This window comes from Lepidochelys kempii, chromosome 9 (genome assembly GCF_965140265.1).
Source record: "Lepidochelys kempii isolate rLepKem1 chromosome 9, rLepKem1.hap2, whole genome shotgun sequence".
NCBI classification, from domain to species: Eukaryota; Metazoa; Chordata; order Testudines; family Cheloniidae; genus Lepidochelys; species Lepidochelys kempii.
Window position 1 is genome coordinate 7,465,596 of NC_133264.1, and position 27,972 is coordinate 7,493,567.

General features: G+C 50.7%; 1 protein-coding gene across 2 annotated transcripts; it reads right to left on the reverse strand.

Annotated features, from left to right (window-relative positions):
* Positions 1 to 6,581: 6,581 nt before the first annotated feature.
* Positions 6,582 to 27,676, reverse strand: EIF4E2 (eukaryotic translation initiation factor 4E family member 2). Of its 2 annotated transcripts, XM_073359158.1 has the most exons (8): positions 27,574 to 27,676; positions 26,199 to 26,313; positions 25,321 to 25,455; positions 22,248 to 22,352; positions 19,818 to 19,970; positions 19,507 to 19,643; positions 9,859 to 9,944; positions 6,582 to 7,055 (listed from the first exon to the last, which is right to left on the reverse strand). In XM_073359158.1, the coding sequence occupies exons 1-7, from the start codon at positions 27,591 to 27,593 to the stop codon at positions 9,899 to 9,901; spliced, it is 711 nt and encodes a 236-aa protein (XP_073215259.1). In that variant the 5' UTR covers positions 27,594 to 27,676; the 3' UTR covers positions 6,582 to 7,055; positions 9,859 to 9,898. The 2 variants fall into 2 exon arrangements, with proteins under 2 accessions (XP_073215259.1, XP_073215260.1); XM_073359159.1 differs by lacking the exon at positions 9,859 to 9,944.
* Positions 27,677 to 27,972: the final 296 nt, after the last annotated feature.

A 27,972-nucleotide genomic window follows, 5' to 3' on the forward strand; every position in this document is an offset into this window, starting at 1 on the left:
GGCACAGGCGCTGGGCAGGATTCGCTTTGCCTTTTCCTCGCCAAGCTCCTCTCCCCCATCAGCTGTCATGTCTTGGGATGTCCTTAGCCACCTCGCTTCGACTGGCCCCCGCTCCACGGAGCGTACCGTCTCCGGCCTGGCCCGTGCACCCACAGCGCTCCAGGCAGCAGCACCCGTGTGTTTTGTCGTTAGCTGTAACCCAAGGGGATGCCCATCTCCCGCTCAGAGGAGTGGTAAAGTCAGGGGCATAGGACGCCCCCGCCACCTTTGTGTGGAGCACAAGGACGCGCCCGCCTGTTTGTAACCTCTTCTCATGTCTCCCAGAACTTCATGTTCTTCGAGATGAGCTGAGGAGGCCTAGAAGAGACCTGCTGGGAGCCCTGCCATGCCAGAGACCCTGGGACTCGTCCAGCAGCTCCCCCCCGGAGTCATGGAAATCCCAACAGCGAGGCACGGGCCGCTGCTGCCTCGCGAACGCCGGATCGCCTGGGCAGGTGGGATGGCACTCAACGCCTGGCTTTGCGTGTGCTGCTTTCACGAGGCAACTGGAGAACCTGGAGTCTGACGTACTTTCTGTCTGTCTTAGGTGTGCACGTGGCCCCACCACCAGTGTGTCTGAGCCCCTCCCAATCCTCAATGCAACATCCCTGAGAGGCAGGGCAGGTATCCCCATTGTACACAGGGGAAGCTAAGGGAGATGCCCACGGTCACACAGGAAGTCGGTGGCAGAGCAGGGAATTGACGCCAGGTCTCCCAAGTGCTAAGCTAGAGCCCCAACCACTAGGCCACCCTTCCGCTCCCAGGTCACCGTAAAATCCAGCACTGGCTGGGCCGCTTGCTGAACCCACATCGCAGAAGGCACACCCATGCTTTTCACACCCTGAACTCTACAGTACCTGGCGCTGGGAATCCTCGACAGCCCCAGCATCACAAGGGCAGGAAGAGGAAGGAGCCAATGAATGGTTCAAACCCACCACAAGCCAGGGGAGCAGAACGAGGCAAAGCATTCAGACATGGCGAAAGCATATGCCAGGCTCAGGTCCTCAACCTACTGGGCACCATAACCCAGTCTGTCCACGGCCCTCCCAGATTGCTCTGAGTAACTGACACAGGAAGTCAATTAAACCATCAAATCAGCTCTTGGTGGACCCGGTGTATGTGGGGTTTCCCCGTTAAATCGAGGAATGGGAGTTTCCCTTTGGGCTGCTGGCAGCTGGGCAGGTACGTCTGGAAGCAGGAGGGTTTGGTGCAAAACCACCCCAGGGGCTCTTTGGGGAACTGTTTTCAGAAACACAGCGGTTCCAGGGGTCAGCGGCCCCATTCGGAATCAGGGCTGCGTGGTGCAGGGCGCTGTACAGACACATACGAAACCACGGTCCCCACCTTGAAGGGCAGACGACTGAACGCAGGACCAGATGCAACAAATGGGAGCAGCGGCATGAGCGAGCGACTGGAGTAACGAGGCTGCAGGAACAGGGCTAGGACCGCGCAGTAACTCAGAGGAGTCCTGCACGCACTTTGATGGTGCAGGTCCGTTAATGACCTAGCTCTCGAGTGCAAACGGATACATGAACCAGCTCACTGACCATTGCTGAGCCCTGCTTGGCTGCCTGTCTACCCACTAGCTGATGGCAGGTTCTCAGAGGCATGGGGCAAGCAACAGGCCGGGGGGTGTTGTCGAGTGCCACAGACCTCTAAGGAGTTACCCCTCGAGGCAGATTTCCCAACTAACCACACCTTTGCCCAGCCAGCCCCGCCCCACACATCGTTTCCTTTCCTTACCAGGTGCGTAGCTTCTAACACGGACCCTGCTGCAGCCTTTGGGTGCAAAAGTCTGCGGGGGAAGAGGGGTGCAGCTCACACCGAACCCCACACGTGCAGGGGAGAAACTAGCCCAGGGCTTTTAAAACCAGGACACGTGTTGCTCAGAGGGACCTCAGACACCTAACCAAGCCGGAACCAGCATCAGCCCTATTTTACAGAGGAGTAAACACTTGCTCACAGTCCCAGAGCTAGTCAGTGCTAAGCCAGGAGTCCTGGCTCCTAATTCCCTGTGAGAGGGGCAACCGACTCCACAGGAAAATGCAGGACTGGCCCCTTAGCTCCCAAAGCAGAGTGCAAACCCAGCAGCAGGTTTAAAGGCTACGTGCTTTCAAAGGAGCCAGCCCTGGCCGCTTTACCACGATTCCCCTAACCCCGGTGATGTTGTGGCCCGAGGCCCTTACCGCTTGCTGTGTGGAAGCCACCTGCCTGCTCCGTCCCCTGCCCCGTATGTCACAGATGCAGCAAAGGCAGGCTTTTTCCCCCTGGTCAGCTGAGAGGAAATGATGAATTTCCCCTTTAAGAAAGGGAATTATGGGTAAGTTACCAGGCTTATAAGAAAGGCAGCTCATGTAGCTCTGTGACAGAGCTTGCTGGGTTTCTGGTGGCCAGGGCTGGCCTTTCAGTAGAGGCGAATCAAGTTCCCTTTTAATAAATGAAGGAACCTGGGTTTTTCTAGGAGAACCAGTCTCTGTAAAACATCAGATGCCCTTGTGGACCTGGGAAACAACAAGTTCTGGGTGGGCTCTCATTCTCCCGCTCCCATGAGCTTTGGAGAATCACTGCACCCCGAGTCTGTACCATGGAGATCCCCCTTATTCAGCTATCGCACATGAGCGGGGGGGCAAGGCCTAGTGGCCAGCGTTCGGTATCGTTACCTGAAATCCAGAGACCCTTCCTCTGCATAGGTGACTTTTTTTTTTTTTTTTGATGGCTTATTTTTGGCCTATTCCCATCCTGGCAGGAACAGACAACCCCCTTGGGGCAGTTTGGATTGATGCCCCCTCTCTACAGGTGGGAGACCCAGCATTTCTCCTGCAATGCTTGAGCAGCTTTTTCTCCCCAGGCTCTGGTCAGCGATCAGGGATTGATCAAATGCAGCATGGAACAGGTTTCATCATGGCAAGGCTCCCTGCGTTAGCTGGCTGGAAAGCCTGGTTCGTCTGTGGGCCATCATGCTGGCTACTCTCCGAGAGGTGAAACATCGTTCTGAAAACCCAACCCGACGTAATGCTCTGCCAGCAACTCTGGCCACTTGCTGGTTGGTCCTTGTTGTAGAGACGCCCTGTCGCCCTCATGGGATCAATACGAATGCCTCCCAAGTGTTGAGAAATAACTCTCCCTCTTGAGTCTATGGGAGAATTGACTTGATGGGTCGATAGGTGCTGTGGGACGTCATGGGGGCAGAAGGAACGGTGGTCTTTCATGGAGCCAGGGCTATGCCAATGGAGGGCTCGCATCCAGAGCTAGGGACCTTGGGCTGGCCCGTGTGTTCATTGGGGAGCCAGGGCCAAGAACGGTGCATTGGCACAATGCATTCCCAGCCAAATGGAGCTGGGTCTGTTCTAAGAGTGCAGGGAGCAAATCCTGCTGGGCCTGTCCTGCCCCAGCAGGACTGTCGGCAGAACCAGGTGGAATTGACAAATGTCTGAATGAAGCACTTGGGGGCGGGCGGGGGGTGTCACGGAGTCCCCGGGCGCTGCTCTGGAACTCCTCCCTACGCAGCCAGGCAGGACTCTGGGGAAGTCTCCTCTCTGGGAGCAGCCTGTCTGCAGGGCAAGAAGCTCACCCAGCTTCCACCTTCCTGGGTCTGACCTCAGAGCATTCAGCCTCCTCTGCCCCTCCGTGCGCTTCCCACAGCGAGTCCGCCCAGGCGGGGTCTTGGGGAAGCCAGAGGGTCCTGCCCCCCAACTCCGCAGTCAGACGGGACTCTCAGCCAGCCAGTAAAACAGAAGGTTTATTAGATGACAGGAACATGGTCTAACACAGAGCTTGTAGGTGCAGAGAACAGGACCCCTCAGCTGGGTCCATTTTGGGGGGCAGTGAGCCAGACAACCACGTCTGCCCTTCACTCCATGTCCCAGCCAGTCCCAAACTGAAACTCCCTCCAGCCCCTCCTCCCCTGGGCTTTGTCCCTTTCCCGGGCCAGGAGGTCACCGGATTCCTTTATTCCCCAACCCTTTAGCTCTCACCTTGCAGGGGGGGAGGGCACAGGCCATCAGTTGCCAGGAGACAGAGTGTCGGCCATCTATGTACCGTGGCCCTTTGCTCTGCAACAATTACACCCCCTTATCCCACCTAGACTTAAGAAATGCACAGGGGAAACTGAGGCACCCCTACAGTATTCAGAGGAAACATGAAGAACAGTCCCACTTCGTCACAGGGAGCACAGGCTCACTTGCAAGAGGCCTAAGGTGCTTCTCCTCCCCGTGAGGATGCTATTGTCAGTGCTCACTAGTGGCTGGTAAAACAGCGGAGACACAAGGGGCCAGGCAGCTCCCTACACAACCACATGGTTCCCTGCTCTCAGTGAGAAGTGGGGCTAAACAGACCATCCAAGGTGGAGGAGCCTTTGACTGTCTTTTGCTGGGAACGGCTTTGAAAGCTGGAAGTAGAGACAAGCCCTTCCCTCGCTCTCCATTAAAACAGTCCACACTCTTGTTCTTGCAGGATTTCATTAGTGCAGCAAAACAGGCTACAAAAGAACAGCCCTGTCGAAACCCGCTTCTCACCCTGTCCCTTTGTACCAGCCACCATGACTCAGACAGCTGTGACCCCTGCCCCCCGCACTCTCCCTTTAGCCCCAGGGACTGCGTTCGTTCTGAACTCCATAGACCAAACCACAGGGCAAAGTAATCTCCATCGAACAATCAGAGCCAGAGGGACTGATGTTTTGAACGGAAACAGGAGGCAGAGGGGCTGTGGAAGGAGAGAAGCAGACATCCAACAGAATGGCAGTTCCATAGGGTGGCTCACTTTAAAACAGCACGACTGCTGCCCTGGCAGAGGTAATAGCAAGCCCACTCCTGGGTACGGCCTTCCACGGCATGCGTCCGAGGGGAAAAGTCTGAAAACACATAAAATAGCAACACTGGGCTCTGCGCATCGCGGGGAGTGGAAACGAGACTAAAACCTTAAGTGCTGTCATCTGCAGAAAGCTTAACACAATGTGGCTCAGAGGAGTATCTTATTACGACTGAGAATAAATCCCCCCTTACAAACCTTGAAGGCACCAGGACAGAGTATTATTTCAAAAGGAGCATTTTAAGTGCTGCAGCTATGGTATGCTACCCGGTAGTATCAGGCAAAACAAGCTGCATCTGGACTGGATCCATTGTTTAAGAGATGCCCTAGCAACTGGTGGTGGGTAAACAAGCAGCAAGAGGTGAGAGGGGACAAGGTGCCCTGAAAAGCACAGCTACAGAGAGAAGGGCTATCCGTCCCACTGTCTCGCCTACGGAAAGCCAGCAGCTGGGGATTTTTACGTCTTCCACCCTGATCCAGCCACCCTGTGCAGGGCCACGCAGCCTGGTCAGAACAACAGTAACTGTTTTTTATCCATCCCACCCCCGGCCCCCTGAGCGCTTTGAGGAATTCCAGGCGTGACTCTCCCAGAGCGTGGGATGATGTAAAGTGACTCTGGAAGGAAGAGCAAGATTTTCTAAGATCCCTCACCCTAGACTGTGCTGTTCTGAGGCTAACTGAAGGTTAAGAGGCTGAAGACCTCTGCAGTCAGCAAGGAAAATCCAGCATCTATCTGCCTTGACTCCTGAATTCCAGGTCTTTGGGTCACTGCGCACTGTGTGAAAGAGACTGGCTAACAAAGTCCTTTCCTCCAGTTTGACTGAGGCTCAAATTCCAGCTGACTGGGGAACAGCAGTTTTTGCCAAAATTCAAGTCTGTGGGCTCCAGGAGGAAGAGGAGGGGAAAAGGCAGGAGCTGTTCCTGAGCAGAACTGAGTTTGGATACAGCACTAACCAGAGGAAATAATCCACTCCCTTAGTTGCTGTGGAATCAGAGGGTGCGTTCCCAGGTGAGCAAGATCACCACTGGCCTAAAGCTAGGGTGGCAGCAGTGTCATTCCCATCCCCAGGTCCCCTAACAGCCTTTTCCACCCATCCTGCTGGCCTGCTCTCAGACACGGGCTAATGCTGGAAGGCAGCTCCAGGCTGGGTTGCCCCCAGCGACAGAGCAGGAACTCAGCTGCTGCTCCTCCAGCCCCCCCCACCCTGGCTGCAAGGAGAGGGGGCTCTTCCCTAATCCCACACCACATTTGATCTTTCCACCTATGACGTCCTGCAGGGTCACCGGACAGCTGGAGTCAAGGCAGTTAAGGCCTCGGAAGCCCCTCCTTCTCCTCATTTAAGGGACAGCTAATTGACATGTACGATGGTGGCACGGGCAGGAGCACCTGTAAGAGCCTGACTAGGTGGCAGGAACCTAGACCCATCCCAGGCATTGTTATAATTCACCAATCTTTGGTACGGAGCCTGTGCTTTTATAGGTAAACACCTCAGGCTGAAGTCATCCCTGCTGTGACTGCAATGAATACTGTGGGGTTATGGCAGGGCTGCCCTCCACTCCTCCTCTAGAGGAGCAGATTGCAAAGCCAGCCCTTTGTTGGGACAGTTCCTGTGTGGTTGATGGGGAAGGGGAAGGAGGCAGGCTGGCCCCCTCTCTGGGGTGAAAGGGCAGAGGAGGAGATGCCAAGCTAGAAAATCGCCACCCCAGCTATTCTTAAACAAACCAAGCCAGAGAGATTGAAAGAAACAGAGACCCAATAATTTATTGGCAGAGCTGAAAGGAGGCATTTGCAAACCAATGGGTCATCTCTCCTGACCGCAGAGATTCATTAATACTGGTACCCCTCAGCACGAGCGCATGGGATCACAATATCCTCTGCACAGGGTATGGAAAGAGGAGAGAAAGTGCTGAAGGAGGCACGGGGAGGGCGCTCTGATAACTGAAAAGTCAGCCTCCTGCCCTGCCATTGCAAAGAGTTTCGTGTGACCAGGTCAGCCGCTTATTAGTCACCGATGCAGAAGGGCTTTGAATGAAATCCTTCCTCTGGGGTTGAGTGCAAAAGGGTGGCGTGGTCAATCCAGCCTGCGCGGCCCTCCAGAAATGGCAGGGCACGGATGGAGACCTCTCAGCGGGTTCACACCAAGAGAGGAATTTACCACCAGCCTTGTTCTCACAATGTGATTTTGGTGTTTCGAAAGCTCGAATTATCCCTGGAAGAGAGGGGGAGAGAATGAGAAGTTTAATACGTAGGTAAGTACATAGCCCCAGATACAGACACAGAGCCTGACCGGTCCCACCACACTGAGGGCAACAAGCAACAACCCACCTGATTCACGTTCACCTCCCAAATCACCTCTAGTTAACCGCTAAACATCCACACTACACCCAAACAGCGTCTCTGTTTATTCCAAGCTGCTACCAATCGCTAGTATACTTAGAGGGAAAATGAGAAGATCCTGGTTTCATCCTCATCCATTCGGAAACAGACAGGATATTATTGCTAGTAACGGGGGTGTCAGACCTGCACAACCAGCTTGGTAGATTTCAGGACTGGACTAAGTTGGCTCATTGCAGGGTCTCTTTCCCATACATCTATTCTGCTCTCAAACGAGTGACAAGTCATTTTGTTTAGCATCTGTGCTCTTAGCTCTCCTGCCTTTAGCCCCTAACCCAGGGGTCTCTTTGTAAAGGGACTGGCAAGAAGGTTAGGCACCAAATGCGCCCTACCTTAAAAATCCCGTACCCTGGAAGGGAAGTTCTCAGAGTTCAAACACAGAGGGGCCAATCCTGCAGCCCTTCCTTGTGTGACTAGTACCCCTGCTGCTGCAGGATCAGCCCCTTGTCCGTCTTCGCTCGGGGCACATGGCCTGGTCACGGATAACCTAAACCGATGGTTAGCCTCTGCGGTGGTGCTTTCTGACCGCCCTCAGCAGCAGCAACCCAGGCGACTGCTAGAGCGGGGCTGACAGCGATGGACACGTCATAATGTCAGGTTTCTAGAGGGACCTTTCGGACAGGAGGGAAGTTGGAGGGGAGGGAGGGATACCTGTTGAGAAGGCAGGTTCTGTAACTGCATGGCAATGGGCAGAGTTCCCACAACAGTAGCAGGGCACAGGGTCATTCAGAACAGACTTTTGGGGCACCTGAAACGAGTGACACCCAAGCATGCATCATAGCAGGCCAGCAGAGCTCCCCTTGCTGGGGAATGCAGGCAGCCCAAAGGCGTGGCAGTATACTGTAGGACTGTGAAATGTTTCTTCAACCTCTGTGCTGCTAAGGAGCCATGTGGTGGCTGTGACATCACAGCATGGTGCATGCTGGGATATCCCAGTGGGGCAGGCTGGTGTGTCTATGGGCAACCTGAAAGTAGTGAATTTAAAGGTGATTGCATGCCGAATGCCCTTCTGCGATTTGGGGCAGTAAGTACTTTCCCTGCTATTACTTAGACACATGCTTGGAGGTCACCGTCAGAAAAAGAGTGGTAACCATTCTACTCCTGAGCGCTCTAATGGCAGAATTGGGCTGCGTGGCCATTTGGGAACATGGGTCTAAACTCTTCTCGAATCCAGAGTTCAATTACTGCTGCGCCCTAGCCCATGCCAAACACACAGACAGCAAAGCATCGACCTCGAAAGCAGGTTTCGGTGGGACTCCTATCGCTGGGTTAGTTCTTGCTTTGGTGGAGTACTGCCGTTCCACTTTCTTTCACCATCCCCCAGTATTGTATGGTCCCTAACGTGTTTCTTTGTGGACTACGCTATATTTGTTCTTGCCTCTACTCTCCTCTGGCCAGGGTAGGCAACTCCATGCAATTAAGAAAGTTAAATCAACATTCCCCACATAGTCAAATGCACTTGGCACATTTACTGTCTTCTAAGGTTGGCATTTCACAACCTGTGCTGGGAGCTTTTTACTTTGGAAGGTCGTTTGAATGTCTTCTAATAATAAAACGTTACTAAGTGCTTATGTAGCACTTCACAAGCATCATCTCATTAACCCTCCCCAACAGTCAATCCTGTGAGGTAGGTAAAAAAAGAACGCTCTTCCGTTTTGCCCAAGGCCACAGGGTTTATCCAAACAATGTTTGTCTAAGGCCACAGAGCGAGACGGTGGCAGAATCGGGATTACCAACGAACTCCGGAAGCCGGTCTGAGTTGCAGCTGTCACATATGCGGCTTTGTGGGATTTAGGAGCTTGCAACACATCCCCTTTGGGAACATTACTGTGTACCACACTGGGATACACTGCAAGAGGAGGGATTGCTTGACAGCGATCCAGCTTGTCTACAGCATCTTGACAACGGAAGACACCTCTAGTCACTAAGTAGCACTCTGGTAGCACTCTGCCCCCTTAACAGTAAGGCACCCACAATCCCGTACGTGGACCAGAGTGTGAAAATGATGTTGGTCATAAGATGGACAACTGTACCTAGCTATTTTCCCTGCACAGGGTTGCCATTAACAGAGGGGCTGTAGGCACTCTCATCCTGTTAGCCACAGCAAGTACTATTTTTAAATATAGTACCTACTGCGCATCCCTCATGGACAAGCCTTTATTGACACAGTCTAGCTCTTCCACCTCAGCCCTCGGTCAAGAGCAAGGCCTGCCAAGCTGGAGACGCCGTTACCAAGCTGTGTTACAGGTACGCTCTTCGTTTCAGATTACGACTCCACTTCCGAGCGCCAACTCTAGACAATACAAACAAGCTGAAGCCATACCTCTCAGCCGACGAGGCACCGGGACACAGCTGCCTTGCCAACAGGGGATGCATTGGCTAACTGGCTGACAGCGTCCTGGCTACAAACGCCAAGTGAGCAGTTTTTCCCAGGGTGAGATTACGAGTGCCTTTTGATTCAAAGCTGAGTTTGGACTTTAGCAAATCAGCTAATAGTGATGGGACTGACGCCAGACCAGAAGGTATTCAGGTCTGCTGTGGAGTGTTGTCCCCATATGAACGCGGGCAAGCTGAGAGGTATGCCATAAAGTCATGTAAGAAGAAAGATGAGGCCCTACCCTGGGTGTGACAGAGAGAGGGGGAGCGTTCGATCAGCGATCAGCGACCACTGCTGTTCACCAGGCCATGAAACTCCTCCCAGGCCCTGGTAAGCCAGAGGGGGAAAAAAAAAACAGCACTTCAGATCAAAGGGTTCTTAACTTTTAACGAGCGCAGAGACATTCAGTGGCGTTTGAAAGGCCATTCTGAGAGCAAGGCAATGTTCTCACCAGGGCCTAGTGGACAGAAGCATCCTTAAAACACAGCCAGACATCTGACAGCATGAGGCAGCTTTAAAGTTCTGCACAGACATGAAGCTTTCTGATTGGCTGCCGGTGACATCATAGCAGGTTAATACCCACCAGATACAAGGTGGGACCCTTGAGCTGTTTTTAGACTAGAATTGCCATTTCCTATTCCTAATAAAATAACCCAGGGTTGTGTATTTCTGGAGGATCATCATGTTCCTTGACTGGTTAAATTCACCCAGTCTGTGGCCTCACTCTCCAGCACATACCAGGGCTCGCTGTAATCCCCCAGAAATACACTGCTTTTCATGCCGTACGGCTTAGTGATTAGACCATTCTTTGACCAGGCTGCAGATTCCAATTGTTATTAGAGAGGGAGCCTCATTTCCTATCATAAGCCTGCTCAGTTAATGACACCTACGCTAAAAAACGACAGCTATTTGCAATGAAAATGTTTTCAAATAAGTTACAGGGATAGGCCTACTGTTCCATTCCCTGGCGAAGAATCTGTTATGGACAAAGTTAGCAGACTGAAAAATGACTGTCTGTTTTACAGAGACAGCATATTGAAGGGTCTCCCAGGGAAAAGATGCTGAGGTGAACATGAGCATAACTATTATCTGAGATCAGACACATCAAGGAGCTCTGTATCTCAGTGCCCCCGAATACTGAGCTTATTGCTATAGTACATGCCATTTCACTCAATCCATGGGGGCATGGTCGATTAGAAGCAACCCATTTCAGTTGTAAAATCTGATTCCGTTCCATGATTCTGCCTCCAGTACTAATTTTCAGACCAAAAGCCAAACATTTACCAGCAACCTAAGAGTTCACTTATTCTGTAGTGAGTTTGTGACAGTTCAATGCCTCCTCCCCCACAAGACTCCAGATAACACAGAAGACTCCGTGTTATCACCGGACTCTGGGAGTCTCCCAATGCATTTACATGACCTGTGCCTAAAAGCCAGGCTGTAAGCTCCTGAGGGCATTAACTCTTCAGCAATAAAATCTTTAGGCTACATTTTCAACTGCTCTTGCCTGGTAAAAGCACTGCCCAAAGCCCTGGCCAGGGCTTACCAGCAAGGGTTCATCCCAGATATTTTTCTGGCTGTGTTTGATGGCTGCATACCCTGCCATGAGATTTTTCCCCCCCCATTTCTAGTTAGTTTCTCTTGGGGAACTGGCCCAATACAAGCAGGGTTTCCCAACACACCTTACCTCTTGGAGGTTGTGACATTGATCGCTCCTAAAAAAAGCATTCCCCCTCTCTGAACATGACATGGATAGATCCCTCTGACAACCACCGCAGCAGTGGTGAAAGGTGAACAGTCCTTGAGGCTAAGGTCCTGGCTTGGACCTCATATGGCAGGAGTAGCAAGATCACCCCATCAATGAACCTCAGGCCTGACACGCAGTGACCACGCTTCTGGGGAAAAAGGGGAACTCAGCCTCCATGGCCCATTCAGCCGGTGGCCTCTTTGGAGACTGCTGAGGGTGCCCTTTCGGGTATGTTTACACTGCGGTACCAAACCCTCAGCACCAGGTCTCAGAACCAGGTCAGCTAGCGCGTTTGGGCTCGGACTGGAGCCTGGGTACTGGGACCCTCCCCCTCAAAGGGTCTCAAAGCCCGGGCTCCAGCCCAAGCATCTACTCTGCAATTGTATAGCCCCTCAGCCTGAGCCCTGCAAGCCTGGATCAACTGACCTGGGCCAGCCACGGATCTTGCATTGCAGTGTAGACATGCCCTTAGTTCTAGTTGTGACAGGAGTTAATTAAGGAGGCTGTTGTGTAGAGCTGACTTGTTTTCTATCCGTTCTCTTCTCCCCTGCCTGGGAGCTCACAATCTCATCATTGTCTCCCAGAACTCCCTTTGTTAGGATGGGTGAGTGACGGACGTGGTTCCCTGGGATGACAGCATCAGAGAGACAGACACCACTGCCTGATGTTAAATGAGCACAACTGGAGTCCGACCTCTGATCCGAAGCCTCCCAAACAAAGGGAACGCGAGGGTCAGCGCTGCTGAACGTATCACAGCAGCCAGCGCCGTCCTGAGGGGGCAGCACACTAACCATTTCTGCGGCCACCTGGCCGCGGGGGGGGGGGGGGGGAAGGGGAAGGGGTGCAGGTGCTACTTGCAGTCCAAAACCAAACATGAGCGACTGTGGAACAGGGCCTGCCTGTGGCCTCTCGTGGATGTTTACGCACAGACTCACGGTTCCATTTGGACAGGCATAGCAGCTGCTGCTCAGGAGGCTCCTGTGCTAAGGGCTCATCACAGGGAAGGCAACAGCATGGAAAGAGATGTGTAAGTTACACCAGAGGAAAAAAGCCTACTCCCTCCCCTGAGGGGGCTGCATGCTGTGGATGGGCCCCACCCAAGAATCTGCTCAGCCCCTGAGATCTTCCCTCCTTACGTACACCCAGGGAGCACCTTCCTTCAGGACTATGCAACCTGGGGATCTTTCAGAGACAGGACTACTGAGAGCACTGCCTGGGCTGAGTGTGACACCAGGATCTGCGGAACCCACAAATGTTCATCTGAATTCAGAGTGTAGTTATCAAAAAGGTAACAAAAATGGGCCCTTCTTACACAGCACCCTGGCTTCGTGGGTGCTCCCTGGCTCCCCCCATCTGCTCCTCCATCTGGAAGCTGCCCACAGCCCCCTGTCTGCCCATCAGCCTTCCTTCACACCTCCCAGCCCGGATATGTCCACCCCACAAGCCTCTTTCCCAACTGCCCCCTTCTCGTGCCACCACCCCAACGTGCTTGGGAACAAGTTCCTTACCCCGACGAACCTAGCACCCACCATCCCCTTCAAATCAGCAAATTCTAAGACACCTTGACAACAGCATCCATGCTGTGTTGCTACCTCCCGAGTCCTGCTCACAGCTTTAGAGTGAAACTCTTCAGGCAAAGGATCTGAAGTGATAAAACACCACACCTTTTATAGTGCTATTAGCATTAAAGAGATCTGCTGACTTTACTGATAAAACCACCTCTCTAGTTTTGTTCGCCCCTGACACATTTCTGCAGCCAGGGTAGAGTGAGCGGCCATCTAGTTTGTGTCCTGCATCATCAAGGCTGCCCGTTGAATTCTGCTTGCAGAATCTTTATGGCCTACGGCAGGGCCAGAGGCAGACAGTGCCACAGTGTAAGGATATTTTTATTTATAGGCATTTTTATGCCCCTCACCATGGTATCTGAGCAGCACAGAAACATTAAATGAATTTATCCTTAACATTTGGGATTACCACCATTTTACAGGTGGCGAAATGGAAGCACTTGAAATTAAGTGACATGCTCAAGGTCACCCCGGAAGTTTGTAGCAGAGCTGGAGACAGATCCCACATCTTCTAAGAAGGATTCTTGCTCTTGTAAACTAGTTAGACCAGAATTTGATTTTTCAGATCTCAGGTGACATTTGCCACCCTGGCAACTAGGGACAAAGCAATGTTTTGAAATGAACGTGTTTGAGCTGGGCTCACTGAGAAGAAATGCGGAATAGCTCCATTTTAGTCACTTTTCTGATGACAAAGACAACCCACCAAAAGAAAGGAACCTTTCAGAATTGCCCGCACCCCTGACATGCGCTGTGATGCTACAGAACGGACCCTAGCGGCAGAACCGCCATTTCAAAACCTAGTGTTAAGAAAGGGTTCTTTAAACTTGCAGAATCTACTGGCTGGGATTGGAGGATGGAGGGATAACTGAAGTGAGCCATTGCTGCAGACGCTCAAGACAAAAGGAAGCAATCTTTAGCCCTGGACTGTCGCTGCTCTCCACGGTTCTATTCCTAGGCCCGATGGGAAGTAGTACAGAGCAATGCATACATCTGGACACGTGACCAGACTAAGGCATGTGTCAGTCCAGTGCGGATTTCTACAGGTTCCCTTCCACAGACCCTCCACAAAAGCAGCTGCATAATGGTAAGAACAGGGCTAAAAATTAGAGGCCCTGGGGGCAGGTCCCATTCAGTGCAGTGTAAAGAGACAATCGTAGAAGTGGCTGCAGCGTTCAGCTATTTCATTTCCCAGCGTGCTCTCGAGAAATTGTGAGCAGATGGAAATGGGCCTCCCAGTGGGTCAAATGAGCTGTAGAATTAGCTATGCTCTGATGTGGCGGCAAAGGAGATGCCCCCCACAAACACGAAGCCCACTGACTTGCCGTTGCACTTTCCCATAGAATCAGTTTCTGCTAGGATTTCCTGGCCAAACAGCGCTAAACTCTGTGGGGATTTCACTTTCCAGCAGTCTCCAGTGGATCCAAGACCTAGTTCCCCGTGCGTGTCCTGTGGGGCTCTACATAACCACGTAATTCATTTCCCTACACCGCAGAACCCTCCCTCTGTTCCCTTCTGTATCTGCTCATCATCTCGCTAACCTCAGACCTTTTATTTTCTCCAAGTGTCTGCAGTGACAAAGACCTGATGCCAGCACTAAGAAGATCAGCCATTCTTCCAATTGACTCGAGTAGTTCCAGTATTTCTCAGTGCCGACTCCGAAGGGAAGGCAGAGTTTTATACCCTGCTCAGCTCCCACTGCAGCAGCAGCCACCTACAAACAGGGGCTTTGTTTTCAGAAAAGCCGCCCTGCTCAAAGCTCTGGCAGGATACTCCAGAGTCACTTAAAACTATTTCCAGCCCCGCTGGCTCTGCAGAAGTCTGCTGTGCGGCCACACAAGGAATATGTTCCCCTCTCTCGGGGGGTATCACTCCTACATTACCCTGGGTCGCTGACTGCGTGGTGCTGGTGGGAACAGCCACCCGAACACACAGCATGAGTTGGAAAGAAGGATTGGGGGTAGACATGGGGGAAAACATATGGGTCAGTGAAGGAACCCTGCTAAACCAACAAACAAATGTCCCACAACTACAGCAGCCAGTTCTCCCTAAATGCACCACTGACCCCAACAAGCTCCAGGTTCACCCACTACCAGGGTCAATATTTGCAGTAGTTTACGCCAGACGCTACTGTGCTGGTGGCCAATCCCTCACTCCCTTGGAAAATGGCACAGCCTCCGTTGTAACAAGGTAATGGGAAGGGGACAACATTCAAAAGCCAGGAAGTGCCAAGTGAAGGGTGCAACTGTCAAGAATCCACTTTTATTCCCAGGCTGTGCCAGGTGCAGGGTTAATGGGCTGGGGACCACGTCTCACTCGGTTGTTTAAAACACCTAGGGGTGACAGGAGCAGTTATGGCTGCAGAGGTACAACAGAATTTCCCTCAACTCTCCAAGCATTACAGGTTTTGAAGAACAACAGCTAAAAGGAAGAGCTCTTGGGGAACAGTAAGAGACGTTCTCCCCATCCATTAAAACAAGACCGCTACTGCAATGCCACATGCATTTCAAAGGAGACCAGCACTGATGTCTATGGTACTGCAGGTCCGAGGACTTACGCAATGCTGCAAGGGACTGGTCTAGCTCTTCTAATGATATGGAAACAAATGGACCCTACTACTTGCTGGGATTTAGGACGTTTCTCAAAATCATAAGCATGAGAATGAAGGGACACAGGAAAAAGGCTCTGAAAGATCCACTTATCTAGCTAAAAACACGGCCAGAGCCCAGGAAGAATGGTGTGTAGAACAACCCCTCTGAACGACAGGGGTACAACCGATTCTTTTCTAACCAATGTGGCAGCATCAGTACCTTCAGCAGCAGAGGGGCTTGTCACCTCTGAGTGGCTGGAAGAATTGGGGTGTATAAAATAAGTTTAATATGTACATTTAATGTCACACAAGTAATATATAAATCCTGCCCCACAGGGCCCAGAAACTGCAGTGAGGGACATGCTGGAGATTTCTAGAGATGTTCATTTGCAATGTGTCAAAAGCTAATAAAGGGCAATGCCCTACACAAACAAACACACATACACACACACACTTTTGTGAGAAAAGCCCATGTTCTCCCGAAACCCACTCCCTCCCCAGAGCGGAGATGCCAATCAAACTCTGCACGTGAGCCGAGCTCCGGTGGAGAGGTGCAGTCCATACAAACAAAACCACCAGAAACCACTTGGAAAGGAGGCCCTGACACAATCTCCAGCAGGGCAGGTCCATTAGGGCCTCTCATAAAACACAGCCACAGCGTGAGAGAATAGAGTAATGGCTAGAAAGCCCCCCTAGAGTCATAAATCAGATGGTACATGTGCAACATAAGTGGAGTGTAGTCTTGTATTTCAACAGGACTTGACAGACAGGGAAGGTAACGAGGGTGAGATTTTCTGGAAGATAACAGCAGGTTTGCAAGAGATTCTTTATTAGCAAAAGGACTCTGCTAACGCAAACCAGCTCAGCCAGATACAGTCAGACTGCAGCCAGTGCTGTAATACACTAACAGAGTTGTTAATCTGCCAAAGACTGCACCCAACCCAGAGAGTTTACAACTGCAGCAATTAAACTGGTTGTTAGCAGCAACTACACACTAATGCAAACAGTATGAAAGCAAGACACAACAGGCCAGATTCTGGATTTACACGGTGGAAGTGAGATCAAAATCTGTGCAGTGAAAACAACACTATTAAAGGGAGATCTGGGACTGTGTTGGAAACACACAGCAGCAGACTTGAACTAGCTAACAGCAATCAGTTCTTGTTCTCCCTTGGATAAGTCAATGAATAGCCTAGCCCTGCTTACAAGAAGCTGCAAGCTCACTTCCTGCATTCTTAACTACACCAGAATGAGCAGGAGACAAGCCAATTTAGCCCCTTTTAAGAATCATTCCCAGCTGTAATGTGAGCTAGTCAACAACATGCCCTGTTTAAGTGAATCTGTTCCTCAAACACCTGTTATTCCCAGACACTGGCATCCTGGATTGTATGTCAGCAGAACAAATGCAAGGGACAATATCCAGAGACAAGGGGCCATGAGCAAAGGGGCAGAATACAGCAGCCTGGGGCAATGCAATGCATTCCCATTTCCTAGGGCAGCAAAGGCTAGGAATGCTGTGGAAAGAGCACATTCAGTCTCCGGGGAAAGGCCGGGATGGCTACACTGGAAGCACCGCTTGGTAAACCCTCTCTCCCTCACCAAGACAGCCAAGCTGCCTCCAGCCACGATAGCCGGAATGCTGGCTCAGAGCAGGGCCTTTCTATACAGAGCCATGGAGGAAGGTAGGGAGAAGAGAAGGGAAAGTGACTGAGGAGTTTCTACAGTCCCCTCACCCACAGAGAGTCCCGCAACCTTAGGTTGAAGACTATGCCGTCTCTAAACAAAGGTCAGACACAACACAGCCAAATGCAGGTCTGCAGGAGCCCTCTGAGATCTCGGAATAAAACAGGCATGACAGAAATGTTGCTCTCCACAAGCATTTAACATAAGCATGTGCAGGAGGAGTGCTTGCTACACAGCGAGATGGCTCACAGAGCCCAATGAGAGATTCAGTCAATAAAACAAGTCAGATCTTTTAGCAACAGAATAGTCAGGAACAGCTTTAGGTTAATAAGAAAAATCTCTTTCCCCCTCCATCCCCATACACCAGTGGTCATCCAAGGAGAGGTTCTCTGGCAAAGAAAGGTTCTTTGACATTAATACAAAAAATATGTAATTTGACTAGCTGACCAACAATCTAAACATGCAGCAACTGTGGCTTCCATGATGTAAATCAGAGGGGGGCAAACTATGGCCCGCGGGCCACATCTGGCCTGCGGGACCCTTTCCACTGGCCCCTGAGCTCCTGCCAGGGAGCGGGGTCAGGACAGGCTTGCAGAGGAGCCAGCCCAACTCCCTGGTGGTGAGCAGGCCGGAGGCTAGCCCCTGGCCCCGCCCCTTCTGCTCCACTCCCTCCCTGTCACAGTTCCCCCAGCGCCTGGGCAGCGTGGCTGCAGCTCCGGCCAGGCGGCCCGGCTATAGCGCGGCCAGACCTGGGGCTCCAGGGCGGCACGGTCAGGGGGAGTTCGGCAAGGGGGAGGCGAGGAGCAGGGAGGGTTGCGGGGGGCAGTCAAGGGGCCTGGGCCCTGCTGCCGGGGACAGGGGCAGAGCAAGTCAGGGCCCCCCTCCAACTCCAGCATGCTTGGCCCCTGTCCCCAGCAGCCAAGCCCAGACAGGGAGCAAGCCCTGCCCGACTGCCAGGGAGAGCAGCCAAACGAGCAGGGGAAACACACAGGGAAAGGACTGAGACCCCCTTTCCCCCACCCCACGGGTAACGTGGGGCGGGGAGAGCAGAGAGGGTTGGATACAGGGTGGGGGTCCCGGGGGTGGGGAGCAGGTGGGATTGGATAGGGGAAGGCGTCCCAGGGGGATTGTCAGGGGGCAGAGAACAGGGGTGTTTGGATAGGATGCAGGAGTCCCAGGGGGCAGTCAGGGGTGGGAGTTCCGGGGGGCTGGAAGGGGCAGGGGCCAGGCCACACCTCGCTGTTTTGGGAGGCATAGCCTCCCCCAGCCGCCCCTCCATACAATTTCTGTACCTGATGTGGCCCTAGGGTCAAAAAGTTTGCCCACCCCGATGTAGACGCTTGTCCCACTAAGAACTAGGCTGATCTCACCAGTCATTGTGACCACTGCTCTGTGGTGTTTAAATTGGATGGATGGCTTGCCAAGATCTGGGAAGTTTTAGACATGGAAACAGGGTTAGCCTAAGGAAAATAAAACAACAAGTACTTGTGCCCTTGGTTACAAGATGGACTAGAAAGCCCTCTACTCCACTGAATTTCTCTCTTTATTAATTTCTTTGTGCGTATGTAAACTTTGAAACGTTCTTAGTCTAACCCTGGTTTATAATAAACCTCAGTGAAAATGGTTTATTGTTATTTACTTATGACTAGTACCCATATATGCAGCAACTCTTTGACACTTTGAGAAATAAAAGTCCGCCGAATGGCCTAGCATGGCAAATTATAATGAGCTTTGTTAAAATACAACTGTCCTCTCTACGTACCATGATCCTCTAGTCTTGTTAGAAAGCCTCTGTTATCAAGGGTTGGGACGATTTACTATAAAGATTTATTATGATTAGAAATCAGTTGTACAGCACTGTAAATTTACACAGTGCTTTCCCAAGAACATTTATTAACTTAATGATTCTATAAATCCCAGTTAGCTTTGGTATTTTATTCTCCATAATTCCTCCTCATTCAAAGGAACTGTTCCCCACTGCAATCTTGTTTCTTAATCGAAAAAGCCCCTTCCCATGATGGGTAGCTCATTCCCAGATGAAGACCAGGGCGGGTCACTAAGAAAGAGATTAGGAGTGCAGGCTACAGGCAAACCAAGGGATTTACTAGTAAATTCATATATTCCCAACAACAGTAGGGCAGCGAGAGGCTTTTTGAGGCCATGCTGTTTACAGTATCGTTAGCAGATAACAGCCCCAAAGCATCAGTGTGTGTGACCACTTTTCTCTGCACCTGGATCCTACAGAAAACTGCTCCAACCAACACACATTCAACTGACAGCGCTCCCTCCCCCTGCCCCCGCACGTACTTGATGCTGTCGGTGTGCGTTTTGTATTCCATGATGGTGTTCGGAGGTAGGTTAAGCACTCGGCGTAACGTGTCGCGTATCCGAGCTGTTGTAGCCTGGTCACTAGCAGTCTTGTTCCATATGGAGATAATATCCTCCTACAAAACAATGATGATGGGGGGTAAACCGATGGGTGTTTGTGCGCTCCAGCCAGAACATATGCTTGATAGTGCGCAGGGCGGTTTACATCGAACTGGACAGAGATGACTGCCCCACAGATGCCATCCCCCAAGTCAGCACACATGCCCAACGTAGTCCCAATGGAGGCTTACCTGGAATCGGACAGAGACAACTGCCCCACAGATTTCTTCCCCCACCATAAACTGTTCTCCTAACATCGCCAGAATGAGATTCTCCCAGCAGCGGGACGCTAAGCCCTTGCGCAGACGGATAATCCACTTGCCACCATTTTTGTTGGCATCGTCCTGGGAAGAGGGGTGAGAAAGTGATTCGTTTTCTCCCAGCTATTTTGCTGCTAAAACAACAAGCTCACAAATGAGCAAATATCAATCACATGGGACCAAGAGGGACAGAATGAAGGAATGTTCATGCTAAAGCATTGTCATGTTTAGTGATGAAGGAGGCATGACAAAGGTATTCTGAATGCCAGGCAACATTTGAGACAATGACTCTCCCCAGAGATTCCACAGATCTTCCCTCTATTCACACTGTACTGACTCTAAACCAGGTTAAATTGATACAACATATCACCATGATCTGGGGGTCTGCACATGCAACTAGGGGATAGGAACTCCTGACTTCTACTTCCATCTCGAACACTGATTCCCCCTCTAGGCTTAGGCTAGTCACCTCGCAATTTGTGATTCAGCTTTCCCAGCTGTAAAAGGAGGAGAATACCTAATTACATCACAGGGATGTTAAGGGAACAAATGTTTGTAAAGTGCTCCTTAAAGGCAGAGGAAGAACTGCAGAGAACAGGTTATTTCTGCAAGTTACCAGAGAGAACTGTTACAAATACAGGCTCCCTCACTTAGACTATCCAGTACTGGAGTGAGTCACAGTAAGATTGGAGACGTTACAGTCCTAGTCCTGATGACTGTTGGTGCTATCACAGATGCAGGCTGAAGATTTCAGTGCAGGTGGCGGCAAAAACAGCTACACGCAAGGACGACAAACGAAGTCAGCACAAACTCCAGTAATGTGGGAGATTACCGACGGGAGGCAAATTGCCTTTGGAGCAAATGTTCAGGATTGGGAGAACAGACCATTCCCCTTAAGAAATGAGCTATCCAGGAGTCAGTCCTTAGCAGGAAGTTTAGTTTAACCCCATGAAGACCTTTCCACATTGACTAAGGTGGACAAGGAAGCAAAAAGGAGCCAATGTGACTGCTGAAAATAATCAGAAGAACTTAGGAGGTTTTCGGGGCCAGAACGAACAGTGGTTGGAGTGAGGGATTGGGTCTTGTAGTTGTGGGTTAGAGTCAGTTTTCTTTCAGGTTGAGTGCACCTCAGTTCAGTGAGCTGCTTAATTTCCCTTTGTCAGATGAGCAGCTCGATCTCCCAGCACAGTAAATAACCACAAACATTACGATTGAGGCTTCTGATATCCTGCTAGATGGTAGGGTAGGGTCAGGTAATGGATTAGCATCACACGGAGGCAGGGAGTGGTATTTTATATATGACCATACAAGGACAGTGGACTAGGATTAATTTAGAAAGGAGAAAAAGCACAAGGAAACTAGTGGAAAAACGAAGGGTAGTAGTGAGCTCCAAGTTACTCCTTTCTCAATACACGAACAAAGTGGGTACCCGAAATTAAAAGAACCATTTTAAGATGCTTTTTAAAAAAGTTTAAATACTGACAGGTGGAATCTTCTGCTGCAGCATCTTATGAAAGCATCTAGGTTACGGAGAGTCCAAAAAGGATAGACATTTATATTAGAATAGTATTTGTGGCAACATGGGCTATAAATCCCCATGCTTCAGGGCATATACTAATTGCCAACTGGGGTCAGAAATAATTTCTTCAAGGCAGAGTAGCAGTTAGGTGCCTCATGGCAAGGCATAAAATTCTCAGACTGCAACTGGTACTGGTCATTGTTAGGGACAGGTGAGCAAGCTAGAGGGAAAATTGGTCGGGTGTGGCAATTTCCATGCAGACCTACTGTCTGACTACTACAAAGAAACAAGCTGAACTCCAAGAAAAAGAAGACAGGAAATCAGATCCAAGCCTCCCAACCCACCCCCAGATTCTTTATTATGATTCTGTTTATTCTCAGTGCCTGAGCTTTCACCCACTGGCTTCTTCCTTCCACAAGGAGAGAAGTTGGTCTCCTACATTCAGGCTGCAGTTGACTGAATCAGCCAGAACAAGGTGCATGTGTCACAAAAAAGCACACAGTAACGTAGCCAAGTTCTCTTGGGCCGCAGCTTCGGGAGTCTCTCTGGAATCTGCCATCTTAGACTGGAGACAGCTGATCACCAGAGGCAATTTTTCTTAGTCTCAGGGAGAGTGCCAGCTTGCATTGCTCCTGAACGCCCCTCCTCTGCATGCAGGGCAAGTGCCTCATTAGTTGTGTCAGTAGCCGCTATGTGAGAGGAGACCGGGCTCTGCAGGAGGACAAATGTAACTGCAGCCGGAATGACAGCCTGGCTTGACATTTAATGCTAGGAGACCAGTCACTGCTCGGCCAGAAAATTCCCGATAACAACACAAGGCAGACACTTGAGTGCCAACTCACCTCCCACATGGGTTTGATTCCCTCTTTGAAGAGATGGAAGTCGCTATGGCCTGTCAGGTCCCCGGGACGTACCATGTGACTGTAAAACCTCCAGAACTGCTCCACCTGTAACGCCACATGCACCAGGCAGTCAAAGACAAGTCATCCAATATGGCTCCCAACACTTTAGAAGGGGGGCGTCACAATGTCAGTCTCTCTCCCTCCAGCGAGGCAGCTCTGTGCTGCTTCCCTGTCAGACTGCACGTAAGGACAGTAGCCTTCAGGACATTCAGAAACAGAGCAGTGGCATTGATAGGGCTTGTGCAGGTGTTTCTGGGAGTGGTTACAGCTGTGTGACCGGCACACAGCCCAATTATTAGTGTCTGGCCTGTTGCGAGCGTAACAGACACACCAAATAATTCAGGAAAGTCTATCTGTGTAAAGAAAACCCGAGGGGGATGAAGGCTGCTTTGGAGGAGAGCGAGAAGAGATACACAAGTCCCACCCAAGCACCCTCAATTTGCAGCCAGTGGTGAAAAGCTTTTCAACACAGGGGTAAGCTACTGATAGTTCTCTCCACACTACACAGAGTCTCATTAGCATTTCATACCCTTCCTCTCTACAACAGTGGGAACTCCTGGAATTATTCCTCACAGGAACAGTTTGGGTTTTACCATAGGTGATTGAAGGACAATACACATATTCTGGTGCTAGTTTAGGATCTTAAACCACCTTTTAAAGTGCGTATTCATACGGCTGCCTAGTCACCGCTAAGATTAACCACCACTGTACATTTTAACCCCTTTGAGCACTGGTTTCTGCTGCAGCACTCTTTGAATTGACTTTCAGTGTCCCAGGCAGCAGTGAATTAGGGGATTTTTTGTGGGTTTTTTTTTAAATCTGTAAAGTTTTTCTTGACACTTAAAACTTTCCTGAATGCCTTATTCTGGCCCTTCGAGCTGTTTTGGATGACAGAGAGTTTTCTCCTTAAATAAAGCACTTAGGACCAGATCCTGCAAGCACTGAATTCAATAGTAAAGCTCCCCAACTTGGTTCAATGGCACAGGATAAGGCCCAGCTAGAAGATAAGGATGGATTTGTTTTCATACAAAAAGCCATCATTTGCATTTTAAAGGATTCTGTCCAATAATGAGCTAATTAAAAGTTCTGGTAGGGCTGTCAAAAGAGTTGAACAAGAGCAATGCCACAAAGACTAGGAGAAAACCCAATAGTATGGCCACCAATTTAAGCCCAGGAATTATACTTAAAATGTCTGTACTTATCTTTCAGGGGGGAAAAATCCCTTTCAAGAGCTGAACTCATTATGGATCCAAGAAATGAGGGGAAAAAAATCTTGTTGAATACAGTCTGTCATTAAAATACGGTGTAGACATTAGATTCCCCAAACTGTATGATATGCCCTCTAGTGGCTAATTTTGTATTTGCAAATGCCTAGTGATTTTTAGCCAAAACTACACACAGTAGGCTTGCGCTCAAAATGATGCTTTTCCCTAAACCTATTCTCCCTCCTCCTTGAAACCTAGCACCAGAAAACTGTTACCTGCCTGTCAACAAGTTTCTTTCTTAAGCTAATATCTCCTATCCCACATGAAAGTGTGTCATTTCCAGTCTACAATGGAGAATCAATAAGTTTCTCCTTGTTCTTTATTGTAGCGAAAGCAAAAGATTCACAGGTTCTTAGTTCCTTTAAAAAAAAAAAGCAGTGCAGGGGGGAGTCCTCTCCCCCAACTCCCAAATGGTGTTGGCCAAAACTACACTGAATTTGTATCAAATTCACAAATCATTCCAACAAGTGTTTTGTTTTTTTTAAACTAAAGTGGTTTGACAGCTACTGCCTATCTCACCACATGCAGAACAGTTATGCTGGTTCCTCACTATTTAGACCTGTTTCCTTTCTCCACAGCTGGGAGAGCAGATAAGCAAATTTTACTTGTTGAAGTAAGAGAAACTGATGAGTCCTAGGGGTCAGCCCATGACCAGCCTTCTCCCCATTCCTGCCCCCCTGTGTGTGGAATGATATGATCCAGATGTCTGGACAGGCCCATGTGACACCTCAGTACACTGAACATGTATAGACTAATAGACTTATTTCAACAACCTGCCTCCAAAGCTGTGTGACTGAAATAGGATATTTTCACATTTCAAATGGTCCAGTAGAGAGTTCAGAAGTGGACAGGATAAATAAACACACTGAAAGGGACCCTTGGAAAATTCATGGAGCAACAAGTTTACTTATCTTGTACCCTCTGCGGTCCTGATCATCCTGGAGAGTGTTTCTGAAACTATTCACAAGTGAAGACAGTGGCTAGGTCTGAATTTAGGGTTACTTGCCTGGATGGTGACATTGTATTTCTGTTTCTGCAAGATTTGGCAGTGATTTCTATATGTGTTTCCCATGTCTCCTGGCTTTATAACAGTATTTCAGAGGGCCAGTGCCACCCAGCTTTGCTTTTCAGTCCTCAACTCCATGGAGAGACAAGGAACCACGTCGTCAACAGATACAAGCCCATCAGCTATTTACATGTGTAAAACAGACAAATGTCTGCTCCAAGTATATTATTCATGAAGGGGATGCATGTAGATGGGAATCTACAACATTATTGCCAGAAGCAGTGGACAGAAAAGCTTTTGGTTTATGATTCGCACATCAGTTACAGCCATTCGATATTTCTAAATATAGGAAAAATCACTTCCTCTCTTACCCACCTGCCAAGTCCTGAGCCTGACTTACTGCGTATCTACTGCGAGACATAAAGGAGAACGGAAATGCTTCTTACTTGCCATTACTTACAAGCTCAGGGAGTTCTGTTTCCACTGCTACTATTAGCAAAGACACCAATCTCTAGAACAGGAAAGGCAGTGCTGCTTCCTGGTCTCTTTTAGGGCTGTCCTCTGTTGTAGGCGAGTCAGAATGTGAGACTCAGATGAAGGCAGATGAACCGCTCTCCTTTACGTCTGGTGGTAGGTATATAAACGTGGTACACGCATGCAGACACATAGCCATAGAGAAAAGCTACACTGAGAAGCTGCATCGTGTTTAGTCAAAAAGGTAGAACAATCGGAATGTACTCACTGAGGCGAAGGTGCCGATCTGTTTGATGTTCTGTTCATAGCTCTGAGAGCTGGTGGGTCTCCCGGGTGTTCGTCTGGAGTACCAGAAAGTATAATTATACTGCAGGGGGTGCTCGGCAGGCCCTGGGACGACAGCCTGGGGAACAGATAAGATCATTTATTCTCTCATATTTCTCTCAAGAGGAGATTGAACAAGCTACATTCAGAGCATTAGCTGCCCACACGTTGCTGCCATCACAATCTAAGATGAACAGTTTAGACTCATTTTCGCAGAAAAATCTCATCTCACTTTAATAGCTTGACACAGACCATTAGTTTGGCAGCAATTGACTATAATTCACATAGGAGATTAGAAATCCATAGCACATTTGTTCCCCAAACTGGTAGGACTGGGTGTGCTAAAGAGGCTGCAGCTCAGTCCCAGGAGGAACGTCTCTCAATAGGAACCCCTCTTGCCAATTTAGGAGCAGCATTAATCTCTGTGTAAATTCCCTTTTGTCCTTGGCAGCAAAGAAATGCAGACTGTTTAAAAAGCACAAAGCTGATCTGGTAAAGCGATGGGAAGCTCCCCCCAACCAAGGCTTTCTGAAAATCTGATTGAGGAAAGAGTCCACCTTTGCTTTCCGTCTCCATATGGAGCCCAATTTCCTAGGCAAAGAGCTCTGGCTGCACTAGTAGAGAGGATACTGAAGCTTGGCTCATGTACCCATAACCCAAAGTCTATTTACCCAACAGCTTATATGGCTCCCCATCACGGTGCTAACACAGCACTAAGCCAGGACAGCATTCCTAGACATACTCCTTACACTGGGACAGATTGACCTCATGCAGATGCCAGCATTATCCCTTGATGATGGCAGTGGGGCATCAAGAACTCACCTTCCTCTTGGTGCTACTCTGGGGTTTGTCACGATCATTTTTTTCCTTCTCACCATCTTTCTGTGTGCTGTTCTCTTCGTTCTGGTCATGGTCCCCACTGTCATCATCTTTCAAACTGGCAAGGGCAAAAGAATGAGCTTTACATGTTTCATGGCTGAGGTGCCATCCTACAAAAGTGAGACTTATATTACTTGACTTCTCCCCGAGGCACAAACCGCTGGCACAATGGAGCCTATGCTGCAAGTCTACTGACAACAGATTCTTACAGGGAGAACCACATGAGAAAGCTTATGTGCCCTACCCCTGTCACAGACCACTTGGCCAACAAGAACCCCAAGCTCAAGCACATCGACTCTTAAAAACCAGATTAACTTTTAGGACAACTACAGGTTTTCTTCCTACATTGAAATCTGTTTGAAAGATCATTAAATAGGGAAGTACCACTGAAGATAATTATAGCACACCCATCACTTCGGGACCTATGCACCAACTAATACTGACAACCGTCAACTGGGGAATGGAAAAGAGACTGAGTCTCTAAAAGTACGTCTACACCACAAGCGATACATGGCACAGCCGCAGCTATGCTGCCATAGCACAGATACTTACTTCAGCAAGGGAAGATGCTTTTCCAATTGCTGTAGTAAATCCACTCCTCAAGGGGCAGTAGCAAGGTCAACAGAAGAATTCTTCTGTCAACCGAGCAGTGTCTACACTGGAGGTCAGGCTGGCTCAACTACATCTCTCAAGGAGATGAATTTTTCACCCTCTCAGCATCATAGCCAGGTTGTCCTATGCTTTAGATACAGACCAGGCCTAAGGGGAGTTAGTCAGTTGAAGCCCAGGGAGCATCTTGCACCAAACAGGTCTCCCAGTGCCGCTGGAGCAGCCACAGGGAAAAAATCGTGGGTGCTCAGCACTCCCCAGCGGCCCCGTCGATCAGCTCCTCCCCCCCCCGCGCCTCCCGCCCCCTGTTCAGCGTCATGCAGGAGGCGCTGGGGCGGAGCAGGCCGGGCCGCGGCGGGGTGCGCTCAGGGAGGGGGCAGAGCGGGCTGGGTGCGGGGCCTTGGCGGAAAGGGTGGCGCCGGGGCAGGGCCGGGGGTCGAGCTTCCCACCGGGGAAGTGGCAGTCGGTGCCGGAGCCCGCAGCTCTCCGTTCACCGGGACAGGCCAGCGGGCGGGCTGCGGGGACAGGAGCCAGGCTCTGACCGGGGCCCCGTCTGGCGTTGGCGGCTGGCCCTGGCCGAGAGGCGTCTGGTCCCCGAGGCCGCTGCCCCCGGCGGCGGCTACACAACCCGCTGCCCGCCACCCGCTCCCGCAGAGCAAAGGGGAGGGAGCCAAGCCCGGGGGGGAAGGGGGGGGCACCTCAGACTCACGCGTCAAATTTGTTGTTCATCCTCGCTCGCCGCCTCCGCCCGTCTCTCCAGTGACTTCCGCTCCGCGCCAGTCACCCTTCCGCCACTTCCGGGAGCGGCGGAACTCCACAGCACCGACGCAAGTTTCCGCACGGCGCAATGAATGCGCGCGCCGTCCTCGCGAGACCGGGACGGGCGCCGCGGCTAGGGGGCGGGGGGCAGCCAGTCCACCATCTTGAGTGTGGCGGAAGTCAGGAGGCGCGGCCCCCCGCCGGGCCCGTCCCTGGGTTTTTCGCGTCTCATCCCCCCACGGCCAGCACATGCCCCCCCCCCCGCGGCCCTCTCACCCCCCACGGCCAGCACCTGCCCCCCTCCGCCCCGCCCCCACCTTGGGCCTCTCACCCCCCACGGCCAGCACCT

Bases quoted from the DNA above. Each gene is read 5' to 3' on its own strand.
- EIF4E2 (XM_073359158.1), bottom strand. From the start codon at position 27,593: ATGAACAACAAATTTGACGC. The intron at 19,971-22,247 runs GTGAGTTGGCAC...CCCTCTTCCCAG, and splicing joins GAATCAAACCCATGTGGGAG to GACGATGCCAACAAAAATGG. The intron at 19,644-19,817 runs GTAAGCCTCCAT...ATTGTTTTGTAG, and splicing joins TTGTCTCTGTCCGATTCCAG to GAGGATATTATCTCCATATG.